Source organism: Gopherus evgoodei, chromosome 7 (assembly GCF_007399415.2).
Source record: "Gopherus evgoodei ecotype Sinaloan lineage chromosome 7, rGopEvg1_v1.p, whole genome shotgun sequence".
In the NCBI taxonomy this organism is placed as follows: domain Eukaryota; kingdom Metazoa; phylum Chordata; order Testudines; family Testudinidae; genus Gopherus; species Gopherus evgoodei.
The window spans coordinates 105343733-105362253 of record NC_044328.1 but is presented as its reverse complement, the minus strand read 5'-3'; the positions used below and the strand labels follow the sequence as shown (position 1 = coordinate 105362253).

General features: G+C 44.2%; 2 protein-coding genes across 2 annotated transcripts in view; one reads left to right on the top strand and one right to left on the bottom strand.

The window, feature by feature from the left end:
- TASOR (transcription activation suppressor) overlaps positions 1–18521 on the top strand; it is a 61427-nt gene that overhangs the window by 10627 nt on the left and 32279 nt on the right. Inside the window, 5 exon segments of the mRNA XM_030568686.1 lie at positions 6405–6497; positions 7982–8054; positions 9258–9300; positions 9302–9347; positions 9754–9912. Of these exon segments, the coding sequence (XP_030424546.1) occupies positions 6405–6497; positions 7982–8054; positions 9258–9300; positions 9302–9347; positions 9754–9912 (414 nt within the window).
- CCDC66 (coiled-coil domain containing 66) overlaps positions 13865–18521 on the bottom strand; it is an 86568-nt gene continuing 81911 nt past the window's right edge. Inside the window, exon 24 of the mRNA XM_030568680.1 lies at positions 13865–18478. The gene's annotated coding sequence lies outside the window, so the exon portion shown is untranslated. The remainder of the gene's footprint in view (positions 18479–18521) is intronic.

The window sequence follows — 18521 nt, the reverse complement described above, 5'->3', positions numbered from 1 at the left end:
AGACCTTTCAGGAGGGGGTACTGGAGCCTTCTTCTTTGGTCCCTACCCTCCAAAAAGTGAGGGGTGGGGGAGGGCTTGCTGAATTGATCTTGCTGCCTCCAAGATTAGGGAAATGGGTGGAGTTTCACGCTTCTCATAGACTCATAGGTCAGAAGGGACCAATCTGATCATCTAGTCTGACCTCCTGCACAAGGCAGGCCACAGAACCCCACCCATCCAATTTTATAACAACCCCTATCCCAGGACCGAGTTATTGAAATCCTCAAAATTGGTTTGAAGACCTCAAGCTGCAGAGAAATCACCAGCAAGCGACCCGTGCCCCACGCTGCAGGGGAAGGCGAAAAACCTCCAGGGTCCCAGCCAATCCGCCCTGGAGGAAAATTCCTTCCCGACCCCAAATATGGCGATCAGCTAAACCCTGAGCATGTGGGCAAGAGTCAACAGCCAGCACCCAAGAAGGAATTCTCTGCAGTAACTCAGTTCCCATTCCATCCAACATCTCCCCACAGACCATTGAGCAGACCTATCTGGTGGTAATCCAAGATCAATTGCCCAAATTAACGATCCTATCATAACATCCCCTCCATATACTTATCAAGCTTTGTCTTAAAGCCAGAAAGTCTTTTGCCCCCACTACTTCCCTCGGACGGCTGTTCCAGAACTTCACTCCTCTAATGGTTAGAAATCTTCGTCTAATTTCAAGTCTAAACTTCCTAATATCCAGTTTATACCCATTCGTCCTCGTGCCTACATTAGTACTAAACTTAAATAATTCCTCTCCCTCCCTAACGTTAACCCCCCTGATATATTTATATAGAGCAAGCATATCCCCCCGCAGCCTTCTTTTGGCCAGGCTAAACAAGCCAAGCTCTTTGAGTCTCCTTTCATAAGGCAGTTTTTCCATTCCTCGGATCATCCTTGTAGCCCGTCTCTGAACCTGTTCCAGTTTGAATTCATCCTTCTTGAACATGGGACACCAGAACTGCACACAGTATTCCAGATGTGGTCTCACCAACGCCTTGTATAACGGTACTAACACCTCCTTATCCTTGCAGGAAATACCCCGCCTGATGCATCCCAAAATCGCATTTGCTTTTTTAACAGCCGTATCACATTGGCGACTCATAGTCATCCTGCTATCAACCAGTACCCCAAGGTCCTTCTTCTCCTCCTCCGTCGCTTCTAACTGATGCGCCCCCAACGTATATCCAAAATTCTTATTAATTCCTAAGTGCATAACCTTGCACTTTTCACTATTGTATTTCATCCTATTTCTATTACTCCAGTTTACAAGGTGGTTCAGATCTTCCTGAATAGTATCCCTGTCCTTCTCCGTGTTAGCAATACCCCCCAGCTTCGTGTCATCCGCAAACTTTATTAGCACATTCCCGCTCTTTGTGCCAAGGTCAGTAATAAAAAGGTTAAATAAGATCAGTCCCAAAACCGATCCTTGAGGGACTCCACTAGTGACCTCCTTCCAGCCTGACAATTCACCTTTCAATACGACCCTCTGGAGTCTCCCCTTTAACCAGTTCCTTATCCACCTTACAACTTTCATATTCATTCCCATCTTTTCCAATTTGACTAACAGTTCCCCGTGTGGAACCGTGTCGAACGCCTTACTGAAATCTAGGTAAATTATATCCACCGCATTTCCTTTATCTAAGTAATCCGTCACCTTCTCAAAGAAGGAGATCAGATTGGTTTGACACGATCTACCTTTACTAAATCCGTGTTGCAATTCGTCCCAATTACCATTGACCTCTATGTCCTTAACTACTTTCTCCCTTAAAATTTTTTCCAAGACCTTGCATACTACAGATGTCAAGCTAACAGGCCTATAATTACCCGGATCACTTTTATTCCCTTTCTTAAAAATAGGAACTACATTAGCAATCCTCCAGTCATACGGCACAACCCCCGAGTTTATCGATTGCTTAAAAATTCTCGCTAATGGGCTCGCAATTTCACGCGCCAGTTCCTTTAATATCCTCGGATGGAGATTGTCCGGGCCCTCCGACTTCGTCCCATCGAGCTGTTCAAGAACGGCCTCTACCTCAGTTGCGGTAATATCCACTTCCATATCCACATTCCCGTTTATCATCCCTCCATCATCGCAAGGTTCCTCACTAATCTTATTAAAAACTGAAGCAAAGTACTTGTTTAGATGTTGGGCCATGCCTAGGTTATCCTTAACCTCCATTCCATCCTCAGTGTATAGCGGCCCCACTTCTTCTTTCTTTGTTTTCTTCTTATTTATGTGGCTGTAGAACCTTTTACTATTGGTTTTGATTCCCTTTGCAAGGTCCAGTTCAATGCGGCTTTTAGCCTTCCTCACTTTATCCCTACATGTTCTGACCTCACCAAGGTAGCTTTCCTTACTGATCCCGCCTTTCTTCCACTCCCTGTAAGCTTTCTGCTTTTGTCTAATCCCCTCTCTGAGTTGCTTGCTCATCCAGTTTGGCCTACAACTCCTGCCCATGGTTTTTTTCCCCTTTCTCGGGATGCAGGCTTCCGACAGTCTCCGCAGCTGCGACTTAAAGTAATTCCAGGCCTCCTCCGCATTTAAATCCACTAATTCCTCAGTCCAATCCACTTCCCTAACTAATTTCCTTAACTCTTTAAAATTAGCCCTCGAGAAGTCAAAAACCCTAATCCCAGATCTACATTTGTTTATCCTTCCATCTAGTTTGAACTGAATCAGCTCATGATCACTCGAACCAAGGTTGTCCCCTACCACCATTTCTTCTACGAGGTCCTCACTGCTAACCAACACCAAATCTAAAATGGCATCCCCTCTCGTTGGTACTTCAACTACTTGATGAAGAAATCCATCCGCTATCACATCCAGAAAAATCTGACCCCTATTATTCTTGCAAGTACTCGTCCTCCAGTCTATATCCGGGAAGTTGAAGTCGCCCATAATCACACATTTCCCCTTTGTGTTTACTTCATTAAAGACATTAAAGAGGTCTCTATCCATATCCCAATCAGATCCCGGCGGTCTGTAGCACACGCCAAGCACTATCTCAGGGGAAGCTCTAGTTGCTTTTTACCCAGTGTGATTTTCGCCCAGACAGACTCTGTCTTATCCATTCCATCGCTTCTTATTTCGCTACAGTTAATTTCATCATTGATGTACAAGGCTACTCCACCACCTTTGCCTTTCTTCCTGTCTTTTCTAAACAGCACATAGCCTTCAATACCCGTGCTCCAGTCATGAGTACTATTCCACCAGGTTTCAGTTATCCCTATAATATCCGGTTTCACTTCCTGCACCAGTAACTCCAGTTCCTCCATCTTGTTACCTAGACTCCTCGCATTAGTGTACAGACCTTTTAATTTTCGGCGTTTGGCATCAGTGACATTCTTTCCCCCGTCGTGCAGAGACCTTTTTACCACCAGCATCACCCGTTACTCTGGTTTCTACTCCACTGTTCCTCCTTGGATCAAATCTTGGGACCGCAAGGGTATCCCCTCTCGCTTTGTTTACTTTCCTCTCCAGGTTATATTCCGGCGTGGAGATCTCCCGAGCATCTCCCAACCATCTCCCCCAACTTCCTAGTTTAAAGCTCTCTTGATGAGGTCGGCGAGCCTCCATCCTAGAATTCTATTTCCCTCCTTGCTTAGATGGAGTCCATCCTGAGCGAACAGTCGTCTATCCGTAAACACTTCCCAGTGACCGTACATCCCAAAGCCCTCCTTATAACACCACTCCCTAAGCTATCTGTTGATCGCCATAATCTTGTCACTCCTTCGTCGCCCCGCTCTAGGAACCGGCAGAATCCCACTGAAGAGCACCTGAGCCTCGATGTCTTTGAGCCTCTTCCCCAGTCTGGCATAGTCCTCACAGTCCAGCGAGTAACTAGCCGTATCATTCGTTCCCACATGAAGGATAATCAACGGATTCTTTCCCGCTCCCGCTAAGATCGTATTCAGCCTCAGGTCCACATCCTGTATCTTAGCCCCTGGCAGACAGCACACCCTTCTGTTCTCCCGATCAGGTCTAGTTACAGGCCTGTCTACTCTTCTCAGTAAAGAGTCTCCAATCACGTAGACTTGCCTTTTCCTGGCGACAGTGCGATTCTGCGGTCTATCCCCCACAGCAGGTGGTCGCAATTCCTTTTGATTTGTATTCGCCCTTACAGTCCTCCTAGGGCTCAAACTTGGTGTCGCCTCCATCGACTCCTCCCCTCCTTCTGCAGGACTAGCTGCTCGCCTCTTCTTCCTCGCCCTTTGTCCTTCAGCAGCCTGCTGTGCTCCATCTTCATTTCCCAACTCAGCAACCTGTTCCTGAGTTCTATTTCTCCATCGCTGGCCCGTCTTTTCCTCTGCCTGGTTCTCCTAGTCACATGCTTCCACCGTCCACTTTCCTCACCCAGCAGCCCCTCCTCAGAGTCCTTTGGTCCTGCTTCTATCCGCTCGTCTGAGCTTGTCCCCTGTGCCTCATCATGTCTGTGTTCCATCATCTGCTCAAATCCCCTTCTAAACTCAGCCAGAGTCTCCACTTGCATCTCCAGTCCCCTTACCTTTTCCTCCAGCAGCTCTATCAGGCGGCACTTCATGCAGATGAAACTCCTGGCAGGTGCTCCCTCTAGGACCATGTACATGCCACAGCTACCGCATCCGGTCATCCTCAGTGTGTCTGTACCTGCTACCTCCGCCTCCATAATAGCGCTCCAACTCTGTGCCTGGCAATCCACGCCTCACACCACACCGCAGGCCACCAACGAGCGTTGGGCTGCTGGCAGACCCCTGCCTCTTCCCTGGTCTGCCTTCCTGGTTCCTCTGCCTTGGTCTCCCCTGTAACCTCCCCCTGGAAACTCCCACTGAAACTCCCCTGTTAGCCGCTATGTACCCTACTATTTCTATTACGGAGGCCTTTAGGTTTCTCCTGCCTGCCTGGCCTCGTTATTCTTCTGAATAAAACAGACTGGTTGCTGTGAATATCATTTTGAACTGAGGTAAAGATAAAATTTAACACTACATGAAGTTACTGATAGGAGAGCTACTGTGACTCTTCTGCCACTGTGTGCCCTCCCCATCCCTCCCCCAAGTCTAAGCCCGGTGTTAATGGAAATTTATGAGATATCAGAAGATTGTAGTGCAGAAAACAGGCTGCAACATTTAAATCTCTTTTTGGTCATAGCCGAGCCAGTAACCAAGACTCTGCTTCTTCAGAGGTCTGGTATCCAATTGCAGAATCTGGCCCAAAATGTCCAGACTACTACTGTTCCAGCAATTTTACTACTGACTATGCTTCGAAGTCTCATACTGCTGGCTTGATGTCAGGAATATCTAAGAGTTTTATGGTGGATGAAACTCTAGCACCCTGAACTGGGGGGGGGAAATGTGAGGGGGAGCTAGTGCCAGTGCCGCTGTTTGAGATCTGAGCTTCTTTGTGCTTCCTGTTTGTCTTTCAATTTTGAGGTGTAAATTAATTATTGTAAATTAACGGTGGTATCTTCCAATACAGGTTTAATGCCTCCTACATAAACTAGTGGTCTATTTAACTTTTAAATATTTCTCTTGCATTAAATCATATCTCTTCTAGACTTATAGTTCTCTCAGAAGCAGTGGCAAAACAAGTTCAATAGCTGAATTAGCAAATCAAGCAGTGTGGCTTTAAAACTAACAAGCAGTCATGAAAATACTGTGCTGAACCCTCTTGAAGAAAAAACTTGTTTGTCTCCTCAGTGCCACACCAAAAAATATCACTGCATTCTAGAACTATAACATCAGATTTTACTGGCTTGTGTATTGTCTTGTTTTCAGACAATTCACAAACTGTTGGTGATTTCCTGAGTGTTTTTGTGACTACGTAGTTTGGCTGAATACTACAAAGTTCTCAAGCATGGGGAGAAGAATCTAGCCTTGTTAATGTGCTTCTGCTTTCTTGAAAATGAAAGCACTAGTTAAAGGGCAACTTTTTTTTCCTTTTTATTCTGTTTAAAATAACACATGGGTCCAGTACAGGCTTGCTTGTAACTGTATCAATTTTTGTAACTGAAGACAAACTGATAGCATTGAGGCAAGACTAACAAAATATGAAATTCGGACTTGGTTTTTGTGCCACAGAAATCAGTGGTCAGAAGTGATGATGCAAGTCCTATGGTTCAGAAGTTGATCTAGAATGCAAGTCCAAAATGATATATGAGAACTTAAGCTGAATGCTTCCTCCTCCCATTTCCACGGTGAAAGGATACACGCTCTCTTCTGAAATTGTTTATTGGAAACTGTGCTGAAACATTAACTTCATTCAAATTGGCCTCTTGATTATTTGCACCTAGAGCTAACAGTGTAGACTGTAACTTAGCCAAATTAGACTTCTTGGAAGCGAGGTGGCACTTGATTGTGCCAATACTGATTTCTTCATTGCATTATTAAGATTTGTTTGATAATAGTTCACAGAAAAACGCAGAGAACTGAAATGTGATGGTCGCCTAGAAAAAGAGCTTGTTGAATCCTATGCGTTTCTGATGGTTGATCGACCTCAGGTGAGTAGAGTAGAGGCAAGCTTTATTAAAAAAAAAAAGAAAAAAAAAGAGAAGCTATTTTAAGTTCATGTTCTGCTTTGGGATGGTCTTTCAAATAGAATTATTGATGACTTTAGTTTCCACTAACTACCAATATGTGTTCTACATCTGCAGAATTCAGCACAAGGCAGTCATAGTAATTATGGAAGAGTGGAATGTTGTCACAGAACTGATCTGTTATGCTGTGGAATTAGGGTTTCAGTTACAAATGTTTTATTTTCTTTACCTTTTGGGATCATACGGCTTAGGCTTATGCTTATTCCCGCACCCCACCCCCGCACCCCCCCCCACCCCCCCCAAAAAAAGCATTCTAAGTTTTACTTATTGTGTGTTTAAACATTTGGCTTTTTAAAATATGCATGCTCTAACACCTCAAAAAGGGATATTGCCTGCTTGATTTTGAGACTTTTTTTTGGGGGGGGGGGATCTTTGGGTAACTTGTACTGCCTTTCTCTTGACATGAACACAAGTGAGACCACCCCTCTCCCCCCCCCCCCCCCCCCCCGAAAATTGTTGCGTGACATGTTGGAACTATTGCAGTGAGTCCCTTCCTTCTGATGTAAAATCAGGGAGAGTTTAAAAAAATCTTATCTTCATGCTGATTTCTGGGATGTAGTCCTCTGTGATCAGACTCTCTGTATGAAAATAAATTTATATATAAAAAATGTCCTCCTCAATGAGGCTGTATATCCCCAACAGCCCTACATAATCTGCCATATTGGCAATCAGGATCTTATAGGAAAGGCATCATATTGGATGGGGCCCTTCTGCTGCTACGTTATGATGGATGTAGGGTGGAGGAAGAAAAGATTCTGTATTCTCTTTACCTTTTTATGATACAGAGATCATCAAAATGTAGTTACATCTTCAAGTGTGTGGCTGTTGATCAAGAACATCTTATTTTCTATAATTTTTTAGATGGCTATGGTTAAGCTGTATAGAGCTATAACAATAAACACATTGCCTCCGCAGCGAACAAAACTGTCCATATTTGGCATGCATTTAAGTTTATTCCCTAAGACAGGTTCTCAAACGGGGGCGGGGGTCATGAGGTTATTACATGGGGTGGTCACGAGCTGTCAGCCTCGACACCACCAAATCCTGCTTTGCATCCAGCATTTATAATGGTGTTAAATATATAAAAGTGTTTTTTTTAAATTGGGGGGGGTGGGGGGGACTGGTCATACTCAGAGGCTTGCTATGTGAAAAAGGTCACCAGTACAAAATTTGAGAACTACTTCCCTAAGAGTTGTACAGTAACATAAGGTACAGTTATAATTGAGATTACGCTAATTGTGTATTAAGTATTTTGCATAGAAATATAACTTAGAGTATGTACTCATAAAAAGGAGAGGTTTATTAAACTGTTGCCTGTTCCACTCATAGTCTAACTTTACTTTGCAAATATGTATGCATCTAAAATTAGATATATTTGTTCAATTCAGGTGCAAAATATATGTGAAAAAGGGCTACAGGTGGGCCATTCCAAAATAACAATTCTTGGCAGCCCTTCCATGGGTAACTATCTTTTTTCACTTTTCTTTCTGTATATTTACATCATACAGTATGATTTTTACGATATGAATGTGATATTACTTTAAACCTATTGTCCTTGCCATAGCATTTCCCAGAATTTGCACTTACCCTTCAGAAAAATCCCACCCAGCTGATTTCAGGTAATGATTTTTTATTCAGGAGCAATACAATTCACAAATACACGAATTACACAAAATTAAGCTTGTCTTAAAAATGGATTTCACAGAAGGAAAAATGAATTACCCAATTACAACATTTCAGGGAATGTTCTAGGCATCCATAGGCAGAATCCTATTCATTTTTGGGGACAATTGGAAAACCAGATTAGGGGGAGAGAGCACATGGAGCCCCTGTGATCTGTTTAGCTTGAAGCTGTAGTTCTGCACTCCTGCAGTTGTCTGTCATCAAAGAACTGGTTGAGGGCACCCATTTAAGGCCTTCCAGCATAACTATACCCCCAACTCAGGTGAAACTCTGCACAGAGGCAAACAATAGGGGAAGGGCTGACAGACACAAGTCTGGCCAGGAGTCTGTGATAGGCTGGAATCCTAGTGGGGCATTTCTTATATCTTGTGCCTTCAGAGATTGGGTGTCCCAGCACCATGGCCATGCAGGGCTCTCTCTATGGTTCCACTGTCATGGCCTTGCTCAGTCATTTACCAGCCAGAGTGTAGGAGCCATCCCTGCGCAGGAACTATTTTAGCAGTATGGTGGTCACAGCTGAGGCTTGTCATCGTCCTTGCCATCATCGGGACTCTGCTCCGTTGGGCCAGGATGACTGCAGCCACCTGCACATCTTGTGCCCTGATGTTCTGGGCTTCTTGGCAGTGCTGTTGCAGGGGGCTTCCTGTGCTGTCAGCTCTGCCTATTCCCAGCCCTACAACTGTAAAAAATAAAAATTGATTCAAAGAAAAAAATCAAGTTCTGCCAAGCTTAACTGTGGAGTGTTGCCCACAGTTTAATGTAGTAGCATGAAATGTGGCTGGTCACGTTATGCTTCTCATCAAGCAATTTTTGATGTTTGCTCTTCCATGTAGCTACAATATTGCTACAATTTTACTGAACTGATATTTGTCTTATTATAGAATGGCTGATACTCTTGTCATGCTGATTAATCTCCTAACTGTAACATTTTAATGTTCAGAATCTTTGTTTCTTAACTTTGTACTCTCTCTTCCTCATCAGGTGTGTATCTCTCCAGATATGCTGACTTATTACAGGCCAATCCCTGGAAGTGGAGCAACTGGTGACGTGATTATTTTTAAAATAATAAAGGTAACTTCTACTCGTAGCTTTTATCTTTAAGGCTGTGTTTCATATTACTGAAGCTTTCTTGCTTTTGAGGGCTTGTTATAGAATTCTGCTACTGATTTTTGGAGAGAATCTGAACGTATACAAGGCTCTGTAGTAGGAAGAAAATGTAATCATTTTATTAAAAGCGTATATTAACTTTAAACTACAAGTTAGCTCTTTCTCTGCAGATTTAATTGGTTTGTTTTTGTTGTTCCTATAATTTTGTGCTTTTTCTTCAAAGATGGAACGAGAATGACTTTTATAAATACTTGTAACTAAATTTTCAGTTACCTCATTCTTACAGTGTTGTTGTACTTTATCTGTAGCTGCTCTAATGATTGACATAGTTAAGAAATTAACCCTGCAATTCTTCTTTTTTGCTCTATAGGGAAAAATGAAAAGCGTATATGACCATATGGGTGTGAAAACAATGGAATCAACAGTTAAAAGTGCATTAGATCCAACACCAAAGCATGAGTGCCATGTTTCAAAGAATGCTAATAAAGTAAATTCCTTGTTGGCTTATAGAGCTTATGAGCTTACTCAGGTAGGAGAGCAGCTTCATTTATATATTGTATATTTGTATCTATGAAAAGAGAGCATGGTGCAGTAGTGTTACAGATTTTAACACTTCAGACAGGGAGTCAGATGTGGATTACCTGATACCTTACTGTACAAGTAAGATATTTTGCCTGTTCTAAAATCTTACATATATTTCAACATAGCTTTTTCATTCTGTTGTAATGAAAACGTTGTAAGTGGTCCTTTATCCCTTTGCTAAGCTCACAGTAAGTTTCTCCCTCTCTAAAATATTATTTTTGCGTATATGTCACTGTGGATCCGACTGCAGGTGAGCATACACCTCACATGTATGAGAACAGAGTGGCTCTTTTTTAAAGGTGTCTGGATCAGTGTACATACTCTGTCTCCTCATACTCCTGTACGAAGGCATGCCCGCCCCCTCCCTCAGTTTTCTCTTACCACTCATGGCAGTGAGATGGAATTTGATGAGTGTCTGACCCCACTGCTGCTTGTTAGCTCAGGCTAAAACTTTTCAAAGTCTTCTACTTCTCATTTTCCTATATTTTGACCTCCAAGGACTGATTCAAACTCTCTACTGGTGAGATCAGTCCACCCCCTGACTTCAAGTCTTATCCATCCTGTGATGGATTAATTCCCTGAACAATGGACATAGGAGTCCCCCGCTTCTTTTTTAGGAGGGGTGGGGCAAGGATCTCACATCTCAGATGCTTGTCATTCTCTGCTAGCGTGAACTTCAGCTTCTTGATTTGCGTTTTCTTGAACAGCCCACAAAGGTCTCCTCAGACTGCTAAGAGGCAAACTCCAGAGTCTTGCTTGATAAGTCAGTGCCACATTGAACAGACAAATGATGACAAAGACCATTGTGGAGAAGACTGCACCAAGAAAAGACCTGGCATTAACATAGCTCTGATGCCCTTGCACTGAAGCTCAGCATCCTTCCATAAAAAATGGAGAAGCCTGTGACACTGTGGACTCTGCTAGTCTGGGTTTTGACAATGCACTCCTAGGTGTGCACCATTGTTGGTGCCCAGCCTCTTACTAGCACTGGTACAGACTTAATACTTGGTGTGCCTTGTGTGTCTGTGTCACCCCTAAAAGAAGTTTACTCTTCACTATCACTGGAGCATATATGCCTCCTGTCTTTGAGCAGAGAACCATCTCCTCTGAGTTCTGTGATTACTGCTATTAAGAGCCATACTGGCTTTTCCCCTGCAGGGTTCATCCCCTGCTGGCTTGACTCATTCAGTGCCAGTCTGACAACACCCAGCAACCTCAGCTGTACTTCTATAGCATGCTGCTCTGGCCCTATTGCAGGTGCTGTGGCCTGTCATTTGGACATTGGCATCAGAGACTGGTTTTGCATTGAGGAAGAGATCTCTCTCTGCACCAGCATCCCTGGCCAGACCACCAGTCCCTGAATATCAGGCAGGGCCATATCCAGAAGCAGAGCAACTCCTGCACCATGTCACTGCCAAAGGATCTCTCATCTTCATGTGTTGAAGTGATAGCCTTGGCGTCAATACTGGCACCCTGATGACTTTAAAGTGTTCTAGGAGTTACTTGTGAGGATACTGGGGACTCTGGAGACCTGAGATTTCTGTCATATCGGTGAATCCCACAGGCTGTTTGACATCCTGTCAGCTGGTCCAGCCAGGAAAACTCTCCCATTAGTGATGGACTGCTTGACCTAGCCAAAGCACTGTGGCAGACGCCAGCCACAGAAATGCCAACTGTGAAACAGGATCAAGACACATCAGATTACCTCCCACCGCCTATGGGATTTAAATAATTCTGTACTCAGCCAATTCAGACTCCTTACTCATGTTGATTTTCCAAGAGGAAAAAGGAAAGACCCCAAATCACCCTCTATGCTCCTCCTCCCCCTCTCCCCCCCAAAGTCATATCCTTCATCTTAGCTGCAGCTGTATCTGGTAGTTTGCCAGCCCCTACTGGTCAAGTGTGGATAGGGTGACGCCCTCATTTGTGAAGCTCCCTCGTGAAAGCAGAGAGGAGCTTAAGGACTTAAGTGGGGGAAAACCAGCTGTGGCCAAGATCATCTTTCAGGTGGTGATGGAGGCCTCTGACACTGTGGCTACATCCACAGTGACCATGTGCAGAGAGTCATGGCTCCAGGCATCAGCCATGCTAAGAGAGGTGCAGGCCACAATTGAGGACTTATCCTTTTTGAAGTCTCAGAGCTGTTTAGTGAGACAGTGCTCTGCACCCACTGAAGTATTAAAAAGCTCTCGTTAGTTTTTCTGGGGATTTACCCTCTGTTTTCATATTGCAAGACACCTCCTTGGCCCATGCTGTGTACAACTTAGCCACCCACCTGGCCCATAGAAGTGCCTGAGATTCACTGTGGGGCTTAACCATTATGACACACAAGGTTCTATCTTTTGGACTCTCCATAGCATTCTATGATGGAACGCTCCCTTTGCCCTGTGTTGTAGCCAGGTCAGGAGAACCTGCCTCTGCATCAGTCTCCAGGCAGATCTAATGCCCCTTGAATCTCTGTCGAAGGGGATGGCCTCTGAGACTTCTAAAGGCCCCAAGAAGAAAACGGATTGTCTCATAAGGACTCTGTTCCAGAATGACCTCAAGTCTCTCTCTAAGTCAGCTGTCTCCGAATCATTGACTTCTTGGTCCGGTTCCATGGAGGCTGCAGGTTCCTACAGTAATACTCAGGGCTGGAAAAACAAGAAGCTCCTCCAAAAGCAAACACTATTCTGAAAGCCACAGTACTGACCCAGGCATAACAGGGACAGCAAGGCGAAGCATTCCTCAACCACTGTACTGCCCTCGATGATCCATTAGTACCATATAGATTGAAGGTGTACTACTTGGCACCCCATCGGGACATTCTAAACCCTCACTACAGTCTACTTCCAGGGGAGGACCATCCTGTTGTACTGACATCCTATTTGGTTACTGCAAGAATTTTGGTATTAGAAGGACTTAATTGTAGTGGAGAAACTACAGTCTCTGTTTAATCATGGGCACAGTGGGTCCCTTAGTACTGAGACTGGGTCAGTCTCTAACTGAATGCCCATTTATCACCTACATGATTCATCACCATTTTCATTTGTGGCTCATCCACTGTTTTTTATAAGGAAGAGGATGAAGGGGACTTCATCTAGGCAGCCTCTTTAGTCTTAGTACTGGGTCTCCTACCCACCCTCACCAGAACTCTTTTTTTCTCTGCAGGCCACAGAAATAGGGAGGAATCTAGGACAAGACATGACAAGCAGTGGAAGAAACACTGGATGCCACCCTGTTTTCCCATATGGAACACCTTCTAATCTCCCACTTCCCATGGTCATGCTGGGATCCCTGGGCTGCTTACAGACAGCAGTTTCTAGGGCTCTGAGCCTAGGGTGCTGGGATGAGGGGGAGACAATCTCTCTACTACCTCAGAGCATTTCCTCAGTGAGGGAGACATTTTGAGGAACAAGAAGCTAGAGTGGTTTGAGGAGTAGCCTCCTCATCTGTTATCTCCTTGTCTTTAGCTGATGAAGCTATAATGCCCCTTCACCACCTATGGCTGATGACTTTAAGCCATTCCAAGACATCATAAGGTACATGGCAGACTCATTTTTTCAGATGCCATTCGCAGAGGTAAAGGAGTCACAACAAAAGTTACTGGGTATCTTCCAACTGACAACACTGACCTTCCAATCAGTGAGGCGATATTGGATCCCATGAGGGTGGTTTGGCAGACTCCAGCAACAGAACCAACAACTTGCAGAAGATCCGATAAAGGACTCAACATTTTTTGTTTTTCATCCCTCTCTTAATTCACTGGTAGTGGAGGCAGTAAATGACTGGGAAAAACCGCATGATGCCAAGGTGACCCCATGTGACAAGAACCAGAAATGTGTTTATCTTTTTTGAGTGGAAGTCTTATGTATTGGTGACGCTCTGACTTCAGATTATTAATTACCAGGCCAATCATGTGAACTATACAAAGTGTAAGCATTTATTGAGAACCGCCCTCTGGAACAAAGAGTAATTTTAAACTGTCAGTGCAGAAGGACAATTATTAGCCCAGACATCTCTCCAAGTAGATGCTGTAGACACTGTGGCCCATTCCATCTTTCTGATAGCAGTCATCGTGGGCTTCAGCAGTTTGGTTTCCCAAGGGAGGCCAAAAGCATGGTGAAGAACTTTTTTCCCTTAGGTGGGCTTAAGTTGTTTTCAAAGAACAGATAAGTCCTTCCATACTCTGAAAGACTCCAGAGCCAGTCTGCAGTTGCTGGGAAATTATACCCCTGCAATTTAAAAAAAAAAAAAAAAAAAAAAAGCTTAGTAATAGATCACACACTGCATAGAGATCCCACCAGATACCTTTCTCCAGGTTCTGGAGACCCACAGAACCACAAAGAAAGAAGCTTGAGTTCCAGAGGAAGAGAACCATAAACTATCTGGTTCAAGTACACAACTAGCTTAATCAAAGCACCAGTTTTGATTGGCTGGTTGAGGGTGTGAAGCCTTCTCACTCTAGCCTGCCAGCTAAAACAGTTTGCCTGCCTCCCTCCCGCCATTTGGAAGCCAGCTCTTCATTTCTAACATGCATGAGACTAGATTACCACAGACAAATGGGTTTTGGAGATGGTTACGTTCGGCTGCGCCATCCATTTCACATCCCCATTCCTCTTCAGGGACTCCTTTCATGAGCTCCTACTAAGAAAGGAGATAAAACCCCTCCTTTGCTAGGAGCAGTTGTCTGTCCTGGCTCTACATGAGGAATGGTTTCCATGTGAGTTAATTACTCGCACCAAAGAGAAATGGAGGATGGAGACTGGTATTTTAGGTCTAAGATTCCTAAACAAATTTGTGAAGTCCCAAAATTCAGACTGGGACTCTGGCAGTGGTGATTCTTAGATTCAGGGGACTGGTTTTCAGCCCTCAGCCTACAAGAGACACACTTCAATTTGTGTTACACCAGGTTCACAGAACATACTTACATTTTGTGAAAAGCCAGAAGCACTTTCAAGACTATGTGATTCTTTTCAGTCTCATTTCCAAGAGTTGTCTCTCAGGTTCTAGTGGTGGTGGCTGCTCACCTTGTCTAGTGGCAGGTGTGGTATTTCCCATACCTAAAAAGCTGGTTGTTCAAGGGTTGGTTTTATGGGGAAGTGCTGTCAGCAACCCACAGGGCACTATCGCTATTCCTGCAGTTAGGCCTTCAGCTCATGTCAGTCTACAGTGACCCCTATGTGGAAAATATGTACGTAAGGGACATCTTTAGATTGCTGACTGCCAGGACCTATCTGCCTATGCACAGATTCATAACTTTATTAAACGTTGTCAAGAGCAATCAAGTGAACCTTGAAACCTCAGCAGGATTCTGTTTGCAGCTTCCGGTCACCTAGTGGCTTGCACCTTTATCATGCAATGTTACATCTTTGCAGATTTCAAGGTGGCTCAGGGATAGACTAATCAGGAGACGCAGCTTTGATTTTGTTTAAAAAAAAAAAAATCTGTTTGCCATGACTGATGGAAGAATCCCCACAATTTCGGGACCGATGTTTCTTCACCCAGTTCCATTGGTCACCATACTATGGGATGTGTTGCTACTCCATTGGAGTGCATCTGTGTCCATATAGTGCTGGGGACATAGTCACCTCAGGAGACCAGTCTCCACATCAACCTGGTGGAACGACAGGCAGTCAGAAATGCCTGTATCCACTTTCTACCTCTGAGGGAAGTCCATCAAAATCTTGATGGACAATGAGGCTTGAGTGTTTCATATTAACCTGTGGAGCAGAGCGAGATATATCTCTGTGTACTGAAGTAATAAAGTTATGGAATTGGTGTGTAGCCTATTGTAGTCACATTTCAATAGTGCACCTTTCTGGAATACAAAACATTCTCAGCAGAGGCCTCTTCCAGGACTCTGAAAAATAGCTAGGTCACCAATCCTAGACGCTGTATTCCAAATGTGGCGCTGTCTGGAATTGGCTTTCTTTGCCTCTTCCACAAATAGGAAGTGTTGTCTGTTCTGTTTGGGGGAGGTGGCCTTCAGCCTTCGGCAGATGCCTTTCTGCTTCTTTAGACAAAGGGGCCTGTAATTACATATTTTTCTCAACACTTTGGATTCTAAAGGTGAAGAACAAAATCAGGCAGGACAAATGATAGTCTTTATGTGCCAAAATAAGCATGGTATAAAACATTACTGAACAGGGACACAATCTATTAAAAACAGGTAAACTTCCATGCTTTGCTTATCTTAAGATATGAATTGCATCCCAACCTAAAAATTCTCCAGCTCAAGGCCTGGTTCTTCAATGGTTTGCTGGTAGACTGTCCACTTGTTTGGCAGAGGTATAGCAAGTGTTGTTAAACAGCAGGAAGAAATTTAAGCATGATTCTTACCTTCAGAAGTGAAAAAGATTTTTGCAGTTGGTGTGACTATCTGCAAATTGCACTTGAATTTTCCTTACTTGTATTTATCTTGAATTACCTGCTACAGCTGAAGAAAACAGATTTATAAGGTATCCCAGTTAAGGTTCATCTGGCTACAATATCAGCTTTCCATTCTCCAGTATAAGGGTTCTCAGTAGTCTCTTGCCCCACAACTGTAAGGCTTATTAAAGAAGTGGTTCTCAAACTAGGGCTGCTGCTGTTCAGGGAAAGCCTCTGGCGGGCCAGGCAGGTTTGTTTACCTGCACGTGCGCAGTTCGGCCGATCGCAGCTCCCACTGGCCCTCAGAGTCAAAGGGGACTGTAGGAAGGGCAGTCAGCATGTCCCTCGGCCCACGTTGGCCAGGAGCAGTGAGCTGTGCCCAATGGGAGATGCAGTTGGCCGAACCTGTGGACGCGGCAGATAAACGAACTGGCCCAGCCTGCTAGGGGCTTGCCCTGAACAAGCGGCAGCCCTTGTTTGAGAACCACTGTATTAAAGGACTGGGGAACCTCTTCCCTCAAGTAAAGACCTTGCTCCATTCTAGGATCTTAATCTATTTATCGGGTCTCCTAGGACCTTCTTGAACCTATAGTGACCTGTTCATTATTATACCTATTCTAAAGACAGCTTTTTTTAATAGCTATTATGTTGGCTTGAACTGGGGAAATTTGATGCTTTCATAGTGGATCCTCCTTTACAGTATTTTCAAGGACAAAGTTTCCCTACTTCCAATATCGATAATACCTTAGGGAAGAAGTTTGGGGAGTTCATCTGAACCAAACTATACATTTTTCCACACACCCCTTGCCCCCCATAACTTTGGTCAGGAAGCTTTTTTTCCATACTTTGATGTCTAGAAGAGCACTGGCCTTTTTTTAATCTCAGTAGGACCAAACGTTTCAGAAGTCTTCTCGAACATTTGCCTCCATTGCCAACAGATATAAAAGCTCTACTGTTTCTACCCAGAGACTACTCAGGTGGATTTAGGATCTACCATCATGTCCTATGAGGTTGCTAATGTCAGCCCTCCTGCTAGGACTCTGTCCCACTCCCTTAGGTCTCAGTCAACATCTATGGCTTTCCTTAAAGATGTTCTAGTACTTGAAATCTGTAGGACTGGTATGTGGTCTACAATACATGCTTTCTCCAAACACTGTGCCTCTTGCTCTATGCGTCTAGAACTGTTGTGGCAGTGGGCAGTGTAGTTCTGTCTTCTTTACTAGACTCTTATCCGAAGCGCACATCCTGGGGATACTGCTCAAAGTTACCTGAATTGGAACACCATTAGGATGCTACTCAAAGAAGGAAATTTTACCCTTTGCAGTGACTATAATTCTTCAATGTGTGGTGCCCCAATAGGTGTTCCACTACCTGTCCTCCTTACTCTCTGCTTTGGCGTTTTCTTCATGGGACTTTGCAGTAGAGAAGAAACTAAGGGTATGGTTTACCCACACAGCCCTGTGTAGCCTAGGTGTGGGGCACGGGGGATGCGTAAGGCAGATCCATAGATGAAACAAGCACTACTACTGAAATTGCTAATTGAAGGCACATGAGCATTGAGCATCCATAGGGGGACACATCTTGAACTACAGTTACGGCACTTCCCTGTAAGTGAGTTGTGTAGCTTTACGTAGGAACTCTGTGACAGAAGAAGGGATAGAATCCAATTCTTTGGCCAGTAGTCAATGCTCTTAGGCCTGGTCTATGCTAAGGGGGTGGATTGAATCTAAGATACGTCTACTTCGGCTACCCTATTCTTGTAACTGAAGTTGCGTATCTTAAATCGACTTAGAATCACTGCTTTGCTTCCTTGTAGTGTGGATTGACAGCCACTGCTCCCCTGTCAACTCCGCTTCCGCCTCTTGCCCTGGTGAAGTTCCGGAGGTTGATGGGAAGCGCGCTCTGTGGATCGACGTACGAGTCTTGTCTAGATGTGATATCCATCCCTGATAGATCATTCGCTACCTGCTGATCCAGTGGGTAGTGTAGACATACCCTTAAACACAATACTCTCTCTTCTTGTAGTGCCTTGCTTCATCCAGTACACACCTTCAAACTTCTGCAGCAAAAGGAATCTGGGGTCCTGCAGATAAGTCTCTCCAGTAGTACACCAACTTCGGTTGATCTCTACAGCAGGTTCATCCTGGTGCACTGACCTAAAGCTTGTGCTGTAGGAAAATAGTATATAATGATATAATTAAAGAG